Source organism: Coregonus lavaretus, assembly GCF_964263955.1.
Source record: "Coregonus lavaretus genome assembly, chromosome: 22".
Lineage (NCBI taxonomy): Eukaryota > Metazoa > Chordata > Actinopteri > Salmoniformes > Salmonidae > Coregonus > Coregonus lavaretus.
Window position 1 is genome coordinate 45,772,999 of NC_140009.1, and position 24,081 is coordinate 45,797,079.

A 24,081-nucleotide genomic window follows, 5' to 3' on the forward strand; every position below is an offset into this window, starting at 1 on the left:
TTGATCTAAGATACAGTATGTATTATTTTTCAAGCTTAAAATAACGTTTTAAGCTTTTTTACATGAACATGGTCTAAAATCATGTTTTAGGCAAAATCCACAATAAAACTAGTTCAGCATATAACAGATTACACCGTTTATGTATAAAAAATGTGAAATATGTTTTCTAACCATTTTGCATGAACAGGGTCTAAAATCGTTGTTTTAGGATCAGCACTGGAATGACTTGATTTAATATACAGTTTGTAAGATATGTAAGTTTGAATTTTTTTTAAAAGCTGTTTTCCATTAACATGGTCTAAAATCATGTTTTAGGCAAAATCCACAATGCAACTAGTTCAGCATATGACAGTAGACACAGTTTCTGTTTAACAAACATGAAACATATTTTTTTAACCATTTTGCATGAACAGGGTCTAAAATCATTGTTTTAGGTTCAGCACTGGAATGACGATTTAATATACACTTTGGAAGATTTTTAAGTTAGAAATAATTTTTGAAGCTTTTTTACATTAACATGGTCTAAAATCAAGTTTTAGGCAAAATCCACAATGCAACTAGTTCAGCATATGACATGAGACACCGTTTCTGTAAAACAAACATGAAACATATTTTTTAACCATTTTCCCTGAACATTGCAAAACAATATGTTTTAGGTTCAGCACTGGCATGACTTGATTTAATATACAGTTTGTAAGATTTTCAAGATTAAAATAATTTTTTAAGCTGTTTTCCCTTAACATTGTCTAAAATCATGGTTTGGGCAAAATCCACAATGCAACTAGTTTGGCATATGAAGAGAGACAGTTTGTCTAATACAAATCTGAAACATATTTTTAAACCGTTTTCCCTGAGCAGTGCAAAAAATAATCATGTTTTAGGTTCAGCACTGGAATGACTTGATCTAAGATACAGTATGTATTATTTTTCAAGCTTAAAATAACGTTTTAAGCTTTTTTACATGAACATGGTCTAAAATCATGTTTTAGGCAAAATCCACAATAAAACTAGTTCAGCATATAACAGATTACACCGTTTATGTATAAAAAATGTGAAATATGTTTTCTAACCATTTTGCATGAACAGGGTCTAAAATCGTTGTTTTAGGATCAGCACTGGAATGACTTGATTTAATATACAGTTTGTAAGATATGTAAGTTTGAATTTTTTTTAAAAGCTGTTTTCCATTAACATGGTCTAAAATCATGTTTTAGGCAAAATCCACAATGCAACTAGTTCAGCATATGACAGTAGACACAGTTTCTGTTTAACAAACATGAAACATATTTTTTTAACCATTTTGCATGAACAGGGTCTAAAATCATTGTTTTAGGTTCAGCACTGGAATGACGATTTAATATACACTTTGGAAGATTTTTAAGTTAGAAATAATTTTTGAAGCTTTTTTACATTAACATGGTCTAAAATCAAGTTTTAGGCAAAATCCACAATGCAACTAGTTCAGCATATGACATGAGACACCGTTTCTGTAAAACAAACATGAAACATATTTTTTAACCATTTTCCCTGAACATTGCAAAACAATATGTTTTAGGTTCAGCACTGGCATGACTTGATTTAATATACAGTTTGTAAGATTTTCAAGATTAAAATAATTTTTTAAGCTGTTTTCCCTTAACATTGTCTAAAATCATGGTTTGGGCAAAATCCACAATGCAACTAGTTTGGCATATGAAGAGAGACAGTTTGTCTAATACAAATCTGAAACATATTTTTAAACCGTTTTCCCTGAGCAGTGCAAAAAATAATCATGTTTTAGGTTCAGCACTGGAATGACTTGATCTAAGATACAGTATGTATTATTTTTCAAGCTTAAAATAACGTTTTAAGCTTTTTTACATGAACATGGTCTAAAATCATGTTTTAGGCAAAATCCACAATAAAACTAGTTCAGCATATAACAGATTACACCGTTTATGTATAAAAAATGTGAAATATGTTTTCTAACCATTTTGCATGAACAGGGTCTAAAATCGTTGTTTTAGGATCAGCACTGGAATGACTTGATTTAATATACAGTTTGTAAGATATGTAAGTTTGAATTTTTTTTAAAAGCTGTTTTCCATTAACATGGTCTAAAATCATGTTTTAGGCAAAATCCACAATGCAACTAGTTCAGCATATGACAGTAGACACAGTTTCTGTTTAACAAACATGAAACATATTTTTTTAACCATTTTGCATGAACAGGGTCTAAAATCATTGTTTTAGGTTCAGCACTGGAATGACGATTTAATATACACTTTGGAAGATTTTTAAGTTAGAAATAATTTTTGAAGCTTTTTTACATTAACATGGTCTAAAATCAAGTTTTAGGCAAAATCCACAATGCAACTAGTTCAGCATATGACATGAGACACCGTTTCTGTAAAACAAACATGAAACATATTTTTTAACCATTTTCCCTGAACATTGCAAAACAATATGTTTTAGGTTCAGCACTGGCATGACTTGATTTAATATACAGTTTGTAAGATTTTCAAGATTAAAATAATTTTTTAAGCTGTTTTCCCTTAACATTGTCTAAAATCATGGTTTGGGCAAAATCCACAATGCAACTAGTTTGGCATATGAAGAGAGACAGTTTGTCTAATACAAATCTGAAACATATTTTTAAACCGTTTTCCCTGAGCAGTGCAAAAAATAATCATGTTTTAGGTTCAGCACTGGAATGACTTGATCTAAGATACAGTATGTATTATTTTTCAAGCTTAAAATAACGTTTTAAGCTTTTTTACATGAACATGGTCTAAAATCATGTTTTAGGCTAAATCCACAATACAACTAGTTCAGCATATAACAGATGACACCGTTTATGTATAAAAAAACGTGAAATATTTTTTCTAACCATTTTGCATGAACAGGGTCTAAAATCGTTGTTTTAGGATCAGCACTGGAATGACTTGATTTAATATACAGTTTGTAAGATATGTAAGTTTGATTTTTTTTAAAAACCTGTTTTCCATTAACATGGTCTAAAATCATGTTTTAGGCAAAATCCACAATGCAACTAGTTCAGCATATAATAATAATAATAATATGCCATTTAGCAGACGCTTTTATCCAAAGCGACTTACAGTCATGCGTGCATACATTTTTGTGTATGGGTGGTCCCGGGGATCGAACCCACTACCTTGGCGTTACAAGCGCCGTGCTCTACCAGCTGAGCTACAGAGGACCACATATGACAGTAGACACCGTTTCTGTATAAAAAACGTAAACATATTTTTTAACCATTTTGCATGAACAGGGTCTAAAATCATTGTTTTAGGTTCAGCACTGGAATGACTTGATTTAATATACAGTTTGTAAGATTTTGAAGTTAGAAATAATTTTTGAAGCTTTTTTACATTAACATGGTCTAAAATCAAGTTTTAGGCAAAATCCACAATGCAACTAGTTCAGCATATGACAGGAGACACCGTTTCTGTAAAACAAACATGAAACATATTTTTTAACCATTTTCCCTGAACATTGCAAAAAAATATGTTTTAGGTTCAGCACTGGAATGACTTGATTTAAGATACAGTTTGTAAGATTTTTAAGTTTGAAATAATTTGTTTAAGCTGTTTTCCATTAACATTGTCTAAAATCATGTTTTAGGCAAAATCCACAATGCAACTAGTTCAGCATATGACATGAGTCATCATTTCTGTTTAACAAATAACTTGACTTAAATCAAATAACTTGATTTAAGACCCTATCCATGTGAGGGTGGGGAAGTCTTTATCAGGCAGCTACTTGGTGGATAATGGTACACCGCTGTGGAGCGTGATTTTTCCTCTGTTGTTCTCAATCATGATCAATGATGTTTACTCCTAGGTACAGCCGGATATAGGGAGGTCGTTATTTGCAGATGATGGTGACTTATGGAAGAGGGGAAGAAATATTCCATACATAGTCAGGAAGTTACAGGAAGCAATTTATGAGGTAGAGCGGTGGGCATTAATGTGGGGATTCAGGTTCTCTGTAGAGAAAACTCAAATAGTGTTCTTTAGCAAGAGGAAGGTGGGAGATCAGGTATGCTTGAGGTTATATGGGAGAAACTTGGAGAGGGTGGTGGCCTTCAGGTTCTTTGGGGTATATTTTGATACTAGACTGACCTGGGCAGAACACATTGAGAGAGTGGTGGGAAATTGTAAGAAGGTGCTAAATGTGGTGCGCTGTCTGACGGGGAAGGAGTTGGGGGCTGGGTGTTCCTCATTGAAGACCATGTATGTTGCATTGATCCGATCTGTAATAGACTATGGAAGTATAGCATATGGTTCGGCAGGCCGGACCTCATGGAAAGGCTAGATGTCATACAGGGGCAAGGACTCAGATATGTACTGGGGCGTTTTGGACGTCCCCAGTGGCTGCATTACAGGTGGAGATGGGGGATATGCCATTGCAGTTTAAGAGACAGCAGCTGGCAATTAATTACTGGATCAACCTACAAGGACATGGGGTGTCTCATCCTGCGAAAGGGATTTTACAGGCATGCTGGGGACATGAGCGAAGACAGAACACGAGCTTTGGGTGGGTGGGTGGGTAATACCCAGGCAAAGGAGATGGGGCTGTATGGAAGGGAGTTTAGTCCAACGGTAGTTATTCCTGTAAATCCACCATGGCTACTCCCGCCTCCAGTAGTTGATCTAGAAGTGTTGGAGAGACTAGAGAAAGACAGGGAGGGTGTTGATCCAGCTGATTTCTTTAAGAGACGTCTGGAAACGGTGTATCAGGATTTTGTGGCCATTTACACAGATGGTTCAAAATATCCAAGGACAGGACGTACTGGGTCAGCATTTGTAGTGCAGGATCTTAGTTATGGTGGTAGTACTACAATGGAATGCTCGATGCCTGTTGGCTAATGGGCAGGAATTCAAGCAGTTGATTGTTGATATGATAGCTAAGCCTGATGTCATTTGTATGCAGGAAACATGGCTCAAACCGAATGTGGTTTATCATACAGGGATATCTAGTAGTTCGTAGGGACCGAGATATAGGGGGAGGCGGGAGATGGGAGGGGGGGTGGGAGGGGGGGTGTGCCCTCACCCGTCTGGCTGCTTACAGTGTACAGCATGGATGTGCTGTCGTGGCTTGACGAGGTGAAGGCCAGGGTCACCTCTGTCTTCAGGTCTATCTTAAAGATGGACTCCACGACGAAGGAAGGTAACACTTTTGTCACACCATATATAAAGTATACCATAATTTCATCCCTCCGCATCCCACTGACGCTCACTCTCTCCCACCCTCACTCTCTTGACAGGTGACCAAGAAGCTTGGCGGTTACACTTCGGACATGGCTGCCTGGACCACAAACGTGGGGAATGAACACGGGCAGGTCCTCAACTGTGTCCTCACTGCTGGTGAGGGTGAGGGCCTTATGAAGCGGTACCAACTCGCTGGGGTGCCACCCCTCCAGCTCATGTACGTGGACTGGGACTGTTGCTCCAGCTTTGGTGGAACGAAGACAGCTGCCATGTTTCCTGAATGGGACCAGCTGGTGGTTCGTCTTGACATCTGGCATCTGCTGCAGCGGTTCGTAGCAGGTGTCACCACCTAAAGCCACCAGCTGTATAGGGCCTTCATGTGGCAGCTGTCATCCTGCATTTTTTAATGGGATGCATGAGATGTCCGTCAACTGCTGGAGGCCAAGTGGTCCGAGCTGGGGAAGCAGCGAATGGTTGGCCTTACTGACGCAGAGGTCTACAGCCACTTGGGGAGGAGGGAGATGACTCTTCACTGCCGTCGCCGTACGCGTGGAGCTGTAGAGACGGAACTCCTCCTCATGGACACGCTGGGGACCTTCAACATTGAGAAGGGGCATGACACCCTGGGCATTCCGCTGCTGGACCCCGTCCGCATCCAGGCAATCTGGCAAGAGCAGTGGTGTCTCCTGAGCTGCATCCAAGACCCTCCCGGTGTACAGTTGTACACAGACACCGGCGAGCCAATCACCAAGGGCGGAGTGAAGCTGCCGGTGTATTGCTACATACACAGCTCCACATCTCTGGAGTGGTACCACTTCCACCTCAACCGGTTCATCCCAGGTAATTACAACTATAGAACTATCATTTTGAAATGTTACCAGTAAAATCCTTGACACTAAATTGAGTTGTGTTCACCTTCTCATCACCCATTATTCTACTCTTAGGCACCAGTGCAAATGGAATGCATTTCCAGGCCTTCCTCCTGGATGGACTGGCGAGGTGGAACGACAGAATTAGCCTCTGCACTGCTACAGTGGCCACCTGCAGCATTCCCTCAACCAGCTAAGTCAAAGGGTGCATGGCTCAGGTCAGGTTGAGGACTTCACCAAGCCTGGCGTGTACAGAGGTACGTTGATTATGTCATAGGTTTGTGTAAACGTGTGATGCATTTTTATGTCATTAAGCTTTGTGTGCTCTCCCACTACATCGCAGGGGAACTCATTGGTGTTGAGTACCTGTACGCCCAGACCAACAAAGTGCTGCAGGCCATCAGCTTGGACCCTGACACTCCAGACGAGGCCGACGCCACCGAGGGACCCTTGGAGGATGAGGGATTTCAGGAGGCGGAGGATGAGGACCCCACCTCCACCTCTGCGGCAGCACGGTCAGGTGATACAGCTGACGCTCCCAGGTCTGGGTCATCCAGTCTGGCCGCCACCGACCGTGACCCTGCTGAGGCCCCTGAACACCAGGATTCTCCTCCCTCTGACTCCTCCTCAGGCTCTGAGGACATTGTATGTGACCAATAACATTGGAGTAGTATTACATTCAAAATAACAGATGTGTTATTACAGGGAGGGGGATGAATAGGAGATAGGTCAGCAAGTTTGCTTTCCAGTGCACAGGCCTAAAACACAATCCTATTCAAAACCTAGCCTTAACCACAAACCCCTTACCTTAACTCTAACCCTATTTGGGAGCTCAAAGGAATAAGTCAACTCATATAGGGAGGGATTTCCCCTCCACCTGTTGGACCAGAAGTAATGTTCTCAACACGCTGCTTAAAATCATTAGGAGCTATAAGGAGTCAGTCAACTAACTGGTCAGTCAAGTCATATAGGCAGGGCTTTCAATGCCACCTGCTGGATCAGAAGTAATGTAATGTTGCCAACACTGGGCTTAAATTCATTAGGAGCAATAAGTAATAAGTCACCTCATCATTCAAGGCATATAGGGAGGGGTTTTAGCGCCTTCTGCTGGATCAGAAGTACTATTCACCATGGCCTCAGAGAGCCATCATCGTAAAACAACAACAAATCATCAACTAGGCAGTGGTTTCAAAACTCTAAGCACATTTTCAAGTAGAGCACACCAAATTAGAGCACACCAAATCATACAGTTACTTTTTCACCAAACATAATCAGTGTGTCATCTAGAAATGCATGCTTCACATTGCAATACATGTTCTTATAAAGTAATTACTTTCCACAATGCAATGCTCCCACAATGCAAATTTGATAGGATATTTTTCATTTGTTAGAATGTATGCGACTGTTACTTAATCCGACTGCTCTGAATTCATAACCTCTTAACCGTTTGGTGTTAACCTACAGATTTGTTTGTCTACTGCATATTTGGAACACTACATCATGAAAATGTATGTTTGTGAAGTATAAAATGAGGGTAACTTAGGGGGAAAACGCCCCCCTTAAGGCAAATGTCTATTTTCTGACTGCACAAAAAAAACAATGTTTGGTAAGATTTAGATATGTGCATACTGGCTATCCTCAGGGGAAAGAAGTGGGACAAATAAATACTTTTTTTGGTCTTCAACAAAAACACAACCTTTACAAAAGGCTGCGTTTGGCTCCAAAATGACCCCTGAAGATTAGCGTGTTAACATTTTTCAGTAATTGACCCTAACATACTCCCTTTAAATTGTACTATTTTATTAAAAACAGATTGCAACTTTTCTCTCGAACCAAGTGCTGTCACGCCCTGACCGATAGAACTCTAGTCAGTTTGGTCAGGGTGTGAATATCATGTGAGTTTAGATTCTATGTTTGTATTTCTATGTTTGGCCGGGTGTGGTTCCCAATCAGAGGCAGCTGTCGCTCGTTGTCTCTGATTGGGGATCATACTTAGGCAGCCCGTTTTCCTGCCAGTGTTGTGGGATCTTGTTGTGTTCCTGTTTAGGCTTGTGTGTTAGCCCTTTGGACCGTCACGGTTAAGTTTGTTATTTTGGTTACTGTGTTGTGTGTTTATTAGTTAAATAAACATGTACGCCTTTCACGCTGCACCTTGGTCCGACCCGTCTCTTAACGTACGTGACAAGTGCATTATTTATCTGTAGGCTCCCCTACTGGTATATGTATATAAAATATGTTTCTAGATTTCATTACATTATATAGCCTATATAACTTTTACTCAATGACAAAATATTACATCAATGCACCTCAAAAATTATTTTGTTGCAGTGACTTAAAAAGTAGAAATGACAGATTTTTGGTTGAGCAAGACTAGGGACATCCAGGGAAAGTGTTGAAAAAAATGTTGCCGAAATAAAGGGGTTTCTGTGAGAATTACAGGAGGGGGGATGATATATACTGTGATGTACTAATGTTATGATGATGACTAATATGATTTTACTTCACAGTAAGTAGAGCAAAATGCTGATATTGACCAGATCAGAGACGTACGGTATGTAACAAATGCATCCCCTATACCGTAACGAGTATCCTAAATGAAGTTGCTGGGGTTTATTGGATGAGGGGTGTACTGAACTGTGCCTTTAGCATGTCAGAATTCCCTCAAACGGGAAATATCCCTTGCCAACTGGGCAGAGGCGCTATACATTTCAGAAATGCATGCCTTTGTCCTTCCTGATTTGGCCAATTGTTTGGTTGGAGTTTTTCGGCCTGCCATGCAACTTTGACTATTGTAGATCATCCATTTGGATTGATGCCTTTTATTTCAACACCTCAGGCAAGTAAAACATGCAATACGTAGCTTTTAGACAGGTTAGTTAACAACAACATGGTGAGAAATGTAGAGGTGCGCGTATATAATAAGCCATATAGCAGACGCTTTTATCCAAAGCGACATACAGTCATGTGCGCATACATTTTTACGTCCCGGGGATCGAACCCACTACCCTGGCGTTACGAGCGCCATGCTCTACCAATTGAGCTACAGAGGACCACAAATAAATAGATCAATTGTGCCTTTTTGATGGAAATATGGAGGTGGGATTTTGGAGATCAGGTCATAATTTACCCGCGCTCTCTGCGAATAAGGCGGGCCAGCTGGATGTCCTAGGACACAATATGCACCCTCTTTGTGTGGATGGCACACAATTTGGTGTCCTCAAACAGACCGACCAGGTAAGCCTCGCTAGCCTCCTGCAGGGCCATCACAGCGGTGCTCTTGAAGCGCAGGTCGTTCTTGAAGAACTGGGCGATGTTTTTCCACAAGCACTGGAAGGGCACATTGTGGGCAGCTCAGTGGACCCTTGGTAACGACGGATCTCTCTGAGACACGGTGCCGGGCCTGTAACGGGGAGGCGCTCCTGCGCGCAGCCTTGGCGGTGAGCTGCAACGTGTAGGCTTTGCTACGGGTGGATTTACGAGCGGTTTGCTTGGTTCTGGCCATGGCGCTAGCTTCCTTCTTAGACAGTCGGATTATAGCCTCGAAATGCCCATGTGAAATGTATAAAGCCGACAGTGGCATCTGCTGATTGGACACCATCTCCCCACCACCCCGATTGGCCCGTTGCGGAGGCCTCCTCTGTCGGCTATCGGAAGGGATGCTTTGCTCAAAACAGTACACTGCGTGCCCAGAACAATACACTTTGCGTGCGCCCGCAATAATACACTGCACGCCCAAAACAATAGTACACTGCCGGCCTTTACACGCAATAATAGTCGCCGAAGTCAAGAGTGAAATCTTATGCTCTAATCTAATGCTAGCCTGCTAGGGCAAACGATGCCAATAGTACACTGCGCGCAGGCAACAGGACACTGTTGCTCAATAATAGTCGCCAAAGTCAAGAGTGAAATCTTGTGTTCTAATCACCACATGTTCAATAATGGCATTTTAGCCCTTTATTCAGATTACAACCTCTCACTTTCAGTTATTTGAAATGAAATAATCTCTCAAATATCACTATATCTAAAACAAGCCATAGAAAGTTGGTTGCAATTTCAATTTATTCATCCAGAAACGACAGAACAAACTCAAATGAGGATGAAGGGAGAGGAGAAGAAGTGGGGGCAGCATGCTGCTCAGGAGAGGTGGAAGGGGGGTTTAGGGTTAGTGTAGAGGGGGTGTTTAGGTTTAGTATAGAGGGGTAGGGAGGAAGGTGTGAGGGTGTGTTTTTGTGGCTGGGTAAAAAGGGGAGGGAAGGTGCTCCCCTGAGGTGTATTTAGTGTTATTGTTTGTGGCGGTATATAAGATGTGAATTTTCTGTTTTTTTGGTGGTCCTATGTGGCTCAGTTGGTAGAGTGTGGCGCTTGTAACACCATGGTAGCGGGTTCGGTCCCCGGGTTCGGTCCCCGGGGCCGACCACGTAAAATGGTGTTGAGTAAAGCTTAAACCATGTATTTTGATTGTAGGTAGGTATTGTAGTTAGGTATTATAGGTAGTTTACTCAGGTAGTTATTGTAGGTTATTGTAGGTAATTATTGTAGGTAAGGACTGTATTCGGCGGACCCCGGCGAAGCACGAGGCTAGCTTACCCACTACTTGGACCAACAAAGCTAGCTAGCTAGCGGGTAGCTACTGGTAACTTTCAGCAACTGTGGTTAGTTGTTTCCAATGTTATTTCACGCGTAAGAGTACCTGTGATTGAGCCAGCTAGCCGCCACCATTCAGCTGTTTTTCTAACCTCATTATCATTAACGTTAGGTGGTTGGTAGCTGCTGTACTTAATTACGGCTACTGATTGCAGTCTGCCAGTTTGGCTTTATACATAGCTTGGGCTTTGTCGAGTAAGGCTTAAACTATGTATTTAGATTGTAGTTAGGTATTATAGGTAGGCATCGTGGGCTGTATATTATTAATATAATAATATAAATATAATAATATAATAATATAATATAATATAATAAAATATAATATGCCATTTAGAAGACGCTTTTATCCAAAGCGACTTACAGTCATGCGTGCATACATTTTTGTGTATGGGTGGTCCCGGGGATCGAACCCACTACCTTGGCGTTACAAGCGCTGTGCTCTACCAGCTGAGCTACAGAGGACCAGTTATTAAGTAGTATAGGTAGGCATCGTGGGCTGTTGTGGGTAGCTGTTGTGTAGTTATTGTAGGTTACTTTTGTATTCGCCGGTGCCGGGTGTAGCACGAAGCTAGCTAGCAAACTCACCTCCTGGATTAGCTGGCGAGTAGCTATTAGCAACGGTAGCAACTAAAAACAATATCCTTTTAGCCAGCTACATTCGTTCGCAGCGACGCCGTTTTTCAAACAAAGTCAACACAGCAGCCATTGCTAGCTAGCCAACACTACCAGCTGGCTGTACTGTAGTAGCTAAATACAATATCTTTGTGCTAGCTACCCAACGCTTAATCATTGCTGCGTTATGAAAGGTAAGCTTGGCTTCTTATATGGTGTTGAGTAAAGCTTAAACCATGTATTTAGATTGTAGGTAGGTATTGTAGTTTGGTATTATAGGTAGCTTACTCAGGTAGTTATTGTAGGTTATTGTAGGTAATTATTGTAGGTAAGTATTGTATTCGGCGGACCCCGGCGAAGCACGAGGCTAGCTTACCCACTACTTGGACCAACAAAGCTAGCTAGCTAGCTAGCGGGTAGCTACTGGTAACTTTTAGCAACTGTGGTTAGTTGTTTCCAATGTTATTTCATGCTTAAGAGTACCTGTGATTGAGCCAGCTAGCTGCCACCATTCAGCTGTTTTTCTAACCTCATTATCCGAGGCACTAACGTTAGGTGGTTGGTAGCTACTGTACTTAATTACAGCTACTGATAACAGTCTGCTGTAGTTTACAACAATTCTAATTTCTAAAGTGGAAGTTGGGAGAGTTTTATTCGGGTGGTTCAGTGAAACAATTATAGTTTCTGAGGTGGAAGTTGGGAGAGCTATATATTTTTTTCGGTGAGGGAGGCCTGCTCTCTCCTTTCCCAGATGTTTAGTTCATTTCATTCCGATCTCCTCTGCATTATTGTAGCCATCTGCTGCAGCCTGTCAACTATGCCTCTGCCTATCCCTGTTCTCTCCTCTCCGCACAGGCTACACAAACGCCTCACACCGCGTGGCTGCTGCCTCTCTAACCTGGTGGTCCCTGCACGCACCACACACCTGGAGTTCCAGGTCTCAGGCAGCCTCTGGAACTGCCGTTCTGCCGCCAACAAGGCTGACTTCATCCCAGCCTATGCTACCCTCCAGTCCCTCGACTTCCTGGCGCTGACGGAAACATGGATTACCACTGAAAACACTGCTACTCCTACTGCTCTCTCCTCGTCTGACCATGTGTTCTCGCATACCCCGAGAGCATCTGGTCAGAGGGGTGGTGGCACAGGAATCCTCATCTCTCCCAAGTGGTCATTCTCAATTTTTCCCCTAACCCATCTGTCTATCTCCTCATTTGAATTCCACGCTGTCACAGTCACTAGCCCATTTAAGCTTAATATCCTTGTCATCTTGAAGTCTCCTGAGTGGCGCAGTGGTCTAAGGCACTGCATCGCAGTGCTAACTGTGTCACTAGAGATCCTGGTTCGAATCCTGGCTCTGTCGCAGCCGGCCGCGACCGGGAGACTCATGGGCGGCGCACAATTGGCCCAGCGTCGTCCAGGGTAGGGGAGGGAATGGCCGGCAGGGATGTAGCTCAGTTGATAGAGCATGGCGTTTGCAACGCCTGGGTTGTGGGTTCGATTCCCACAGGGGGCCAGTATAAAAAAAATATGTATTCACTAACTGTAAGTCGCTCTGGATAAGAGCGTCTGCTAAATGACTAAAATGTAAATGTCATCTATCGCCCTCCAGGTTCCCTTGGAGAGTTCATCAATGAGCTTGACGCCTTGATAAGTTCCTTTCCTGAGGATGGCTCACCCTTCACAGTTTTGGGGGATTTCAACCTCCCTACGTCTACATTTGACTCATTTCTCTCTGCCTCCTTCTTTCCACTCCTCTCCTCTTTTGACCTCACCCTCTCACCATCCCCCCCTACTCACAAGGCAGGCAATACGCTTGACTTCATCTTTACTAGATGTTGCTCTTCTCCTAATCTCACTGCAACTCCCCTCCATGTCTCCGACCACTACTTTGTATCCTTTTCTCTCTCGCTCTCCTCCAACACTACTCACTCTGCCCCTACACAGATGGTAACGCGCCGCCGCAACCTTCGCTCTCTCTCTCCCACTACTCTCTCCTCTTCCATCCTATCATCTCTTCCCTCTGCTCAATTCTTCTCCCTCCAATCTCCTGATTCTGCCTCCTCAACCCTCCTCTCCTCCCTTTCTGCATCCTTTGACTCCCTGTGTCCCCTTTCCTCCCGGCCGGCTCGGTCCTCCCCTCCAGCCCCGTGGCTTGATGACTCATTGCGAGCTCACAGAACAGAGCTCCGGGCAGCTGAGCGGAAATGGAAGAAAACTAAACTCCCTGCCGACCTGGCATCTTTTCACTCCCTCCTCTCTACATTTTCTTCATCTGTTTCTGCTGCTAAGGCCACTTTCTACCACTCTAAATTCCAAGCATCTGCCTCTAACCCTAGGAAGCTCTTTGCCACATTCTCCTCACTGCTGAATCCCCCCCCCCCCCCCCCTTCCTCCCTCTCTGTGGATGACTTCGTCAACCACTTTGAAAAGAAGGTTGACGACATCCGATCCTCGTTTGTTAAGTCTAATGACACTGCTGGTCCTGCTCACACTGCCCTACCCTATGCTTTGACTTCTTTCTCCCCTCTCTCTCCAGATAAAATCTTGCGACTAGTGACTGCAGGCCGCCCAACAACCTGCCCGCTTGACCCCATCCCCTCCTCTCTTCTCCAGACCATCTCCGGTGACCTTCTCCCCTACCTCACCTTGCTGATCAACTCATCCTTGACCGCTGGCCATGTCCCTTCCGACTTCAAGAGAGCGAGAGTTGCACCCCTTCTCAAAAAACCAACACTCGATCCCACTGATGTCAAAAACTACAGACCATTATCCCTTCTTTCTTTTCTTTCCAAAACTATTGAGCGTGCCGTCTTTAGCCAACTCTCTTGCTATCTCTCTCAGAATGACCTTCTTGATCCAAACCAGTCAGGTTTCAGGACTGGTCATTCAACTGAGACTGCTCTTCTCTGTGTCACGGAGGCTCTCCGCACTGCTAAAGCTAACTCTCTCTCCTCTGCCCTTGTCCTTCTAGACCTGTCTGCTGCCTTTGATACTGTGAACCATCAGATCCTCCTCTCCACCCTCTCCGAGCTGGGCATCTCCGGCGCGGCTCACTCCTGGATTGCGTCCTACCTGACCGGTCGCTCCTACCAAGTGGCGTGGCGAGAAGCTGTCTCCGCACCATGTGCTCTCACCACTGGTGTCCCCCAGGGCTCAGTTCTAGGCCCTCTCCTTTTCTCCCTATACACCAAGTCACTTGGCTCTGTCATATCCTCACATGGCCTCTCCTATCATTGCTACGCTGACGATACACAACTAATCTTCTCCTTTCCCCCTTCTGATAACCAGGTGGCGAATCGCATCTCTGCATGTCAGTTTGGATGACGGATCACCACCTCAAGCTGAACGCTGGCAAGACGGAGCTGCTCTTCCTCCCGGAAAAGGACTGCCCGTTCCATGATCTTGCCATCACGGTTGACAACTCCGTTGTGTCCTCCTCCCAGAGTGCGAAGAGCCTTGGCGTGACCCTGGACAATACCCTGTCGTTCTCCGCTAACATCAAGGCGGTGACCCGATCCTGCAGGTTCATGCTCTACAACATTCGGAGAGTACGACCCTGCCTTACACAGGAAGCAGCACAGGTCCTAATCCAGGCACTTGTCATCTCCCGTCTGGATTACTGCAACTCGCTGTTGGCTGGGCTCCCTGCCTGTGCCATTAAACCCCTACAACTCATCCAGAATGCCGCAGCCCGTCTGGTGTTCAACCTTCCCAAGTTCTCTCACGTCACCCCCCTCCTCCGCACACTCCACTGGCTTCCAGTTGAAGCTCGCATCCATTACAAGACCATGGTGCTTGCCTATGGAGCAGTGAGGGGAACGGCACCTCCGTACCTTCAGGCTCTGATCAGTCCCTACACCCAAACGAGGGCATTGCGTTCATCCACCTCTGGCCTGCTGGCTCCCCTTCCTCTGCGGAAGCATAGTTCCCGCTCAGCCCAGTCAAAACTGTTCGCTGCTCTGGCACCCCAATGGTGGAACAAGCTCCCTCACGACGCCAGGACAGCGGAGTCACTCACCACCTTCCGGAGACATTTGAAACCCCACCTCTTTAAGGAACACCTGGGATAGGATAAAGTAATCCTTCTACCCCCCCCAAAAAAAATATAATAATAATAATAATAATAATAATTGTAAAGTGGTTATCCCACTGGCTATAGGGTGAATGCACCAATTTGTAAGTCGCTAGATGACGTAAATGTGCCCTTGAGCAAGGCACTTAACCCTAATTGCTCCTGTAAGTCGCTCTGGATAAGAGCATCTGCTAAATGACTAAAATGTAAATGTAAATGTAAAATGTAAGCACGCATGACGGGAAAGTGACTGCTGAATGGCATAGTGTTTTATTATTATGATGGTGTTGTTGGTTGGTTAGTTAATAGTGATGGGGTGGTGGAAAGACGAGGGTGAGAGGATACAGGAGTGAGTATGGTGTGGCATGATGCAAATATTGTATGGAAATTCAATGATTTATGATGTATGGTTTTTGTATGATTTTAATAAAAACCCTTAAATCAGAACCAAGCAAACCGCTCGCAAATCCACCCGTGGCAAAGCCCCCAGGAAGCAGCTCACCACTAAGGCTGCTCGCAAGAGCGCCCCGGCCACCGGCGGTGTGAAGAAGCCTCACCATTACAGGCCCAGCACCGTGGCTCTGATTGAGATCCGTCGTTACCAGAAGTCCACTGAGCTACTCATCCGCAAGCTGCCCTTCCAGCACCTGGTGAGAGAAATCACCCAGAACTTCAAGACCGACCTGTGCTTCCAGAGCTCCGCCGTGATGGCCGTGCAGGAGGCTAGCGAGGCTTACCTGGTCGGCCTGTTCCAGGACACCAACCTGTCCGCCATCCACGCCAAGCGGGTGACCATCATGCCCAAGGACATCCTTCTGGCCCGCCGTATTCGCGGAGAGCGCGCATAAATGAGGTTGACCTGATCTCCAAAATCCCCCAAAGGCTATTTTAAGAGCCACCTCCATATTTGCATCAAAAAGGCATAATTGTTCCATTTATACACGCACCTCTACATTACCCACCATGTATGTTGTTCACTAACACATCTAAAAGCTACGTATTGCACCTTTTAGTTGCCTGAAGTCTAGCTTCAATGTGTGTGTGTGTGTGTGTGTGTGTGTGTGTGTGTGTATATACAACCATCTGGCATCATCCACTTCCTTTGGACTATAGTAGCACAGTAAAATGCTTTACAAAGGAGGGGAAAAAGAAACAAGTGATAATATAGGCCGAATAGTAACAAAAATTGTGTTCAGATGAATAATTGACACTATTAGTTGTGTGTAATAGCCTTGCATGCAGTCAAGAAAAAACATTGCATGCCAACTACTTTGAAAGTCCCATGTTGCAGTGCTGCTGAGAGACTCATGCAGAGGCCAAAACTTTACAGTGGAGCACGGAGGACATCTTGTGTTTAAACTCGGGTACTGCCAATGTGTGCGCACATCTGAGTCCCTTTTAGTATTAGCTCTTTACCCCAGCGTTTCCCAGAAGCGGTCCTGGGGTCCCCAAGTGGTGCGCGTTTTATGTTTTGCCCTAGCACTCCACAGCTGATTCTAATAATCCCAGCTTGATGATGAGGAGTTGATTATTTGAATCAGCTGTGTAGTGCTAGGGCAAAAACTCCCAAAACGTGGCCCGAGTTTGGGAAACCCTGCTTTAGGCTAATACTAGCCTATTAGGATGACTTGGTTCGATCGCTTTAATGCCAACTGCTGAACTCTGGTTTTCACAAATTACTTGTCCAGGTGAGAATTATGAAACCAATAGCAAAACAAATGTTTCTGAATTGCTCAATAGTCAAAAAAGGGCAGGAAACGATGGGTTCTCAGCAATATTTCACCAACAACCAATCACTATTCAAGCATCGACATTAGGATCATCAACAAATATTCCTAGGTCATACTACAAAAGGGTTTTAACGAAATGGATTTGTCTGTTCAATGCAAGTTCAACGTCAAAGAAAAAGTGCATCACCACAACAAACGTGTCTTTAGATACACTGTAAAAAATGACTTTGTGGAATGTACTCAAACTATTACAGTCAACAAAAGCACACGTCATATTATTGAGTAGATATTGTTGCTTGTTTTTATGAGTAGATAAGTTTGAGTAAGTTGTTTAGATGTGGTAAAATACATTGAGTAAAGATGATAGAAGTAAAAATGATTATATTACGTTGATTCAACTCAAATAGATCCATGACATTGTGTTATTTTACCTGAATGATTCATCCTATTATGTACTAAATGTTACATGATATATTCATTTAGACCAACTCAGAAAAGGTTCACATTTTTACTTTGGATTCACTTAATCAGATCCCTTAAGAGAAAAGGTATCCTCCACTTGTTACCTGTATTAATGGCACCTGTTTGAACATGTTATCAGTATAAAAGACACCGGTCCACAACCTCAAACAGTCACACACCAAACTCCACTATGGCCAAGACCAAAGAGCTGTCAAAGGACACCAGAAACAAAATTGTAGACCTGCACCAGGCTGGGAATACTGAATCTGCAATAGGTAAGCAGCTTGGTTTGAAGAAATCAACTGTGGGAGCAATTATTAGGAAATGGAAGACATACAAGACCACTGATAATCTCCCTCGATCTGGGGCTCCACGCAAGATCTCAACCCGTGGGGTCAAAATGATCACAAGAACGGTGAGCAAAAATCCCAGAACCACACGGGGGGAACTAGTGAATGACCTGCAGAGAGCTGGGACCAAAGTAACAAAGCCTACCATCAGTAACACACTACGCCGCCAGGGACTCAAATCCTGCAGTGAAAGACGTGTCCCCCTGCTTAAGCCAGTACATGTCCAGGCCCATCTGAAGTTTGCTAGAGTGCATTTGGATGATCCAGAAGAGGATTGGGAGAATGTCATATGGTCAGATGAAACCAAAATATAACTTTTTGGTAAAAACTCAACTCGTCGTGTTTGTAGGACAAAGAATGTTGAGTTGCATCCAAAGAACACCATACCTACTGTGAAGCATGGGGGTGGAAACATTATGCTTTGGGGCTGTTTTTCTGCAAAGGGACCAGGACGACTGATCCGTGTAAAGGAAAGAATGAATGGGGCCATGTATCGTGAGATTTTGAGTGAAAACCTCCTACCATCAGCAAGGGCATTGAAGATGAAACGTGGCTGGGTCTTTCAGCATGACAATGATCCCAAACACACCGCCCGGGCAATGAAGGAGTGGCTTCGTAAGAAGCATTTCAAGGTCCTGGAGTGGCCTAGCCAGTCTCCAGATCTCAACCCCATAGAAAATCTTTGGAGGGAGTTGAAAGTCCGTGTTGCCCAGCGACAGCCCCAAAACATCACTGCTCTAGAGGAGATCTGCATGGAGGAATGGGCCAAAATACCAGCAACAGTGTGTGAAAACCTTGTGAAGACTTACAGAAAACGTTTGACCTGTGTCATTGCCAACAAAGGGTATATAACAAAGTATTGAGAAACTTTTGTTATTGACCAAATACTTATTTTCCACCATAATTTGAAAATAAATTCATAAAAAATCCTACAATGTGATTTTCTGGATTTCTTTCCCTCAATTTGTCTGTCATAGTTCACGTGTGCCTATGGTGAAAATTACAGGCCTCTCTCATCTTTTTAAGTGGGAGAACTTGCACAATTGGTGACTGACTAAATACTTTTTTCCCCCACTGTATTTGGTATCTCTTGTATACAAAAACACAATGGAAAATACTGTGGCAGTGACCCTTTAAAACACACCTTGCAGAATAAACGTGTCTTCCTTACCCTCTAACCTCTTTAGCCTAGATGACCGCCACGGGCCCATCGGGGACGGGGTCCCAGACCGCAATGTGCTCAAGCCCCGCCTCTCGGTGACCATCCCCCGGTAGGCAGAGGTTGGTCCCAGCACAGATTCTGTGCCCCAGGCGGCTTCACCAACAACAAGCGGGCCTGTGGTAGAGGACACCGTTCCTGACCTGCTACCAGAAAAAATTAAGGGAGAGAAGAGTTCCAAAAGGCACCTCAGCGTTTAACTACAAAGGTGTTACAAAGTAACCCTGACATTCAGTCTATGACAATTGTCCTCTGGCCTGGCATTCTGCTTAAGACAGTCATTTGTTCTTGAGGCCTGTCATCTTGACTGTGAGCTTTGAGCAGTCCAGCTCCACAAACACTTTCTGGAATGCCTTGAACGTGTACTCCGGCTTTTAGGGGTGGCTGAGATTCAGAGCATACAGTGAGGGGAAAAAGTATTTGATCCCCTGCTGATTTTGTACGTTTGCCCACTGACAAAGACATGATCAGTCTATAATTGTAATGGTAGGTTTATTTGAACAGTGAGAGACAGAATAACAACAAAACAATCCAGAAGAACGCATGTCAAAAATGTTATAAATTCATTTGCATTTTAATGAGGGAAATAAGTATCTTGTCCCTGACATCCTTGAGAGGTCTTTGGTCTTGGCCACGGCGGAGAGTATGGAATCTGATTGATTGATTGCTTCTGTGGACCGGTGTCTTTTATACATAAATTTTTTTTACACAGGTAACACGCTGAGATTAGGAGCATTCCCTTTATGAGTGTGCTCCTAATCTCAGCTCGTTACCTGTATAAAAGACACCTGGGAGCCAGACATCTTTCTGATTGAGAGGGGGTCAAATACATTTCCCTCATTAAAATGCTAATCAATTCATAACATTTTGGACATGCGTTTTTTTCTGGAAGTTTTTGCTGTTATTCTGTCTTTCACTGTTCAAATAAACCTACCATTCAAATTATAGACTGATCATTTCTTTGTCAGTGGGCAAACGTACAGAATCAGCAGGGGATCAAATATTGTTTTCCCCTCACTGTATGTCATGCCAAGAAGAATGGCAGAAGCCTTTGCAAAACTCAGACCGGTGATCACTTAAGGATGACGCCTACCTCCTCTGGACCATCACTCGCCACGGCACCCTCCTTGTTGATCGCATAGATTTGCTTTACATGTTGCGCAAGGTCTTGCAGGAAATGACCCCCCTCAGCTTCCTGTAAAATAAATAACACACAAATACAGACATTCTGTCAATGTGGGGAACACATTTTATTCCACCTGGATTACGACATGCCCTTATTTGTTATCAGATTGCAGTGAACATTCTCTCCCTCTCTCTCTCACACACACACACACACACACACACACACACGTGATCGAATATTCATGGATGAAAATGCTTTATTGCCCCCACACGGTAGTCTTTAATGAGGCCACCTCCAGTAAAGCTGAACAATAATTCCTCACTGAACTCACATCATGACTCTGATATAGAATAAAATCACTGATCTCATTGGATTCAATCTGTGCATGTGAAATATATGAAATCACCGACCCAAGTATCCTATTTTAGCAAAAGGTGTACAATAGCACAGTGGGGCCCGTGGCTTAAATTGCAGCACCGAACATCAGCCAGCTAAATACAAAACAGTGCATTTTTCCTGAGGATACTTTACCATCCAGCATGACCCGCAATCTGTCTGAAAGTACTCCTCCCTTGGAATGGAATAAGGACAGCAGCTTAGGGGTGTCCTGCATAAACCTTGCCTCAAGATGCTTTGCGGTGAGCCTGTGGAATTGTTCATTGATCTGAAAGACAAATACTGAAATATCATCAAGCAAGGCTCATAACAAAGAGGTTTGTCATAGTGAAGACATCATTTGGCATTTCCTTTTTTTGCCTGCCGACTCACCTGAGAGGCTTCTAAACAGAGCAGGCTATCTGTCTTTCATGTCTTCAACACTGGGACACTGGTTGATCACTTCCTGTCTTTTGGCGTGCAAATGTCTAGCTAGCTAGCTAGTCTAGGCTACGTTAGCTAGTAACACATGACCAAACGAGAGCTCGCTAACCATCGGTCACATACGACCCAACAAATGCGCAGACAAAACATGTAATCAAAAAACTGTCATTAAAATAATGTGCATTTGTCCAGCATAGATTTGACTTGCAAAAGCGGCTGATTTTTGCACATCATTTCCTGTATTTATGTTAAATGATTTGGAATACATTCACCACACTAAATCATGTTCACACGCACAAACAAATAATTTACTTCAAGATTTAAAGTTTAAGAGAGTGAGTACTCAATTGGACGACATTTCATTGTTACATACCTAGTCTCGTCTCAGCTCAATTTATTATCAGACTTCTTGAGGTAGTGACCGTTTTTGTATTTCGCAGCAATAGTATCTCTTCTTCTGTCACTAACTTCGGGGTGCAGCGCATATGGTTCAGTGGCGCTCATCAGCGCCATCTACCGTCGGGGAGTTTGAAAAAGGAACGAACGAGGCTCTGATCTTGTCAACATCAGCATTTTGATCTACTTACCGTGAAGTAAAATCATATAATAGTCATCATCATAATAGTAGTACATTACAGTATATATTTGAGTAAAATAGTACAATTTAAAGGGAGTATGTCAGGGTCAATTACTGACAAATGAGAACACACTAATCCTCAGGGGTCATTTTGGGGCAAAACGCACCACTTTGTGAAGGTTTTGTTTTGATTGAAGAGCAAGAAAAGTATTAATTGGTTCCACTTCTTTCCCTTCTAAATGCGTTTGCCTAAGGAAAGCCAGTATGCACATATCTAAATGTTATAAAACATTGTTTGTTTTTTTGCCACTCAGAACACAGACATTTACCTTAAGGGGAGTTACCCTCATTTTAGACTTCCCAACCATACATTTTCATGACAGTGTTCCTAATCTGCAGTAGGCAAAGCAGTTGAAAATCGGTAGGTTAACACCAAACTGTGAAGTGATTATGAATTCAGAGCAGTCGGATTAGGTCATAGTCAAATATATTTGAACAAATGAACAACAATATCACACGGAAAGTGATGTGAGCATTGCATTGTGGAAAGCAATGACTTTACAAGAACATGTATTGCAATGCGAAGCATGTATTTCTAGATTAAACACTGATTCAGTGTGGTGAACAAGTACCTGTATGATTTGGTGTGCTCTACTTGAACATGTGCTTAGAGTTTTGAAACCACTGCCTATATGATGAGCTGTTGTATTTTTTTTTTTACCACATACTTATGAAAATTGCACCGGTTGAGAGATGATGGCTCTCTGATCCTACGGTGAAGAGTACTTCTGATCCAGCAGGTGGTGCTAAGATCCCTCCCTATATTACTTGAATGATGAGTTGACTTATAACTTATAGCTCCTAATGATTTTAAGGCCAGTGTTGGCAAACATTGCCTCTGCTCCAGCAGGTGGCCATGAAATCCCTCCCTGTATGACTTGACTGACCAGTTAGTTGATGGACTCCTTATAGCTCTTAATGATTTTAAGCAGAGTGTTGGCCACATGACTTCTGATCCAGCAGGTGCCTTTTATTTCAACGCCTCAGGCAAGTAAAACGTGCAATACGTAGCTTTTAGACGGGTTAGTTAACAACATACATGTTGAGAAATGTAGAGGTGCGCGTATATAATAAGCCATTTAACAGACGCTTTTATCCAAAGCGACATACAGTCATGTGCGCATACATTTTTACGTCCCGGGGATCGAACCCACTACCCTGGCGTTACAAGCGCCATGCTCTACCAATTTAGCTACAGAGGACCACGAATAAATATATAAATTGTGCCTTTTTGATGGAAATATGGAGGTGGGATTTTGGAGATCAAGTCATAATTTACGCGCGCTCTCTGCGAATAAGGCGGGCCAACTGGATGTCCTAGGACACGATGGTCACCCTCTTTGCGTGGATGGCACACAGTTTGGTGTCCTCGAACAGACCGACCAGGTAAGTCTCGCTAGCCTCCTGCAGGGCCATCACGGCGGAGCTCTGGAAGCGCAGGTCGGCGATTTTTCTCCACAGGCGCTGGAAGGGCACAATGCGGATGAGCAGCTCAGTGGCCCTTTGGTAACAACGGATCTCTCTGAGACACGGTGCCGGGCCTATAACTGGGAGGCGCTCCTCCGCGCAGACTTGGCGTTGAGCTGCTTCCTGTAGGCTTTGTCAAGGGTGGATTTGCAGTCGGAGTATAGCCTCGAAATGCCCATGTGAAATGTATAAAGACGGCAGTGGCATCTGCTGATTGGACACCATCTCCCCACCACCCCGATTGGCCCATTGCGGAGGACTCCTCTGTCGGTTACTGGAAGGGATGCTTTGCTTCTTTTTTTTAGGACCGCGCGCCCAACACAATACACTGGGCGCCCAAAACAATAGTCCACTAAGCGCGTGCGTACAATAGCACACTGCTGGCCCTTTGCGCGCAATAATAGTCAAGAGTGAAATCTTGTGTTATATTTTAATGCTAGCCTGTTATGGCAAACGAGGCCAATGGTACACTGCCTGCACACATCTACACACTGCGCTCCGGCAAAAGCACACTGTGTGCGCGCAACAGCACACTGACGGCCCTTTATGCGGAATATTAGTCTCCAAAGTCCAGAGTGAAATCTTGTGTTCTAATCTAATGCTTGCCTGCTATGGCAAACGAGGCCTAGTAGGTGTTATTGTTCATTCATGGCCTCATGTGGGAACATGATATAGTGCCATGTATGTAAGAAATAGTCGACATAATTGTGTATACACCCACTCAATTGGTTGGCTCTTAAAATAGCCTTTCGAGGTTGAGTTGTCAAGTTGAAGCCGCAGTAGCGAATTTACTTGGCTTTGACGGTCTTCTTGGGGAGTAGGTAATGGGGGCTTCTTGTTTGCACGGGCAATGTCTCCGGC

The 24,081-nt window shown here is 43.6% G+C and overlaps 2 protein-coding genes across 2 annotated transcripts in view; one reads left to right on the forward strand and one right to left on the reverse strand.

The window, feature by feature from the left end:
- Positions 1-21,552, reverse strand: part of LOC311149370 (uncharacterized protein) — a 40,716-nt gene extending 19,164 nt beyond the window's left edge. The window contains exons 1-3 of the mRNA XM_084186538.1: positions 20,829-21,552; positions 20,265-20,366; positions 19,124-19,314 (exon numbers count right to left, since the gene is read on the reverse strand). The gene's annotated coding sequence lies outside the window, so the exon portion shown is untranslated. The remainder of the gene's footprint in view (positions 1-19,123; positions 19,315-20,264; positions 20,367-20,828) is intronic.
- LOC311149968 (histone H3.2-like) lies at positions 9,173-16,258 on the forward strand (the record flags this gene model as incomplete). The annotated part of the gene is made up of 2 exons (XM_084187184.1): positions 9,173-9,316; positions 15,908-16,258. 2 exons carry the CDS (start codon positions 9,173-9,175, stop codon positions 16,256-16,258), a joined length of 495 nt encoding a protein of 164 aa, XP_084043310.1.
- Positions 21,553-24,081: the final 2,529 nt, after the last annotated feature.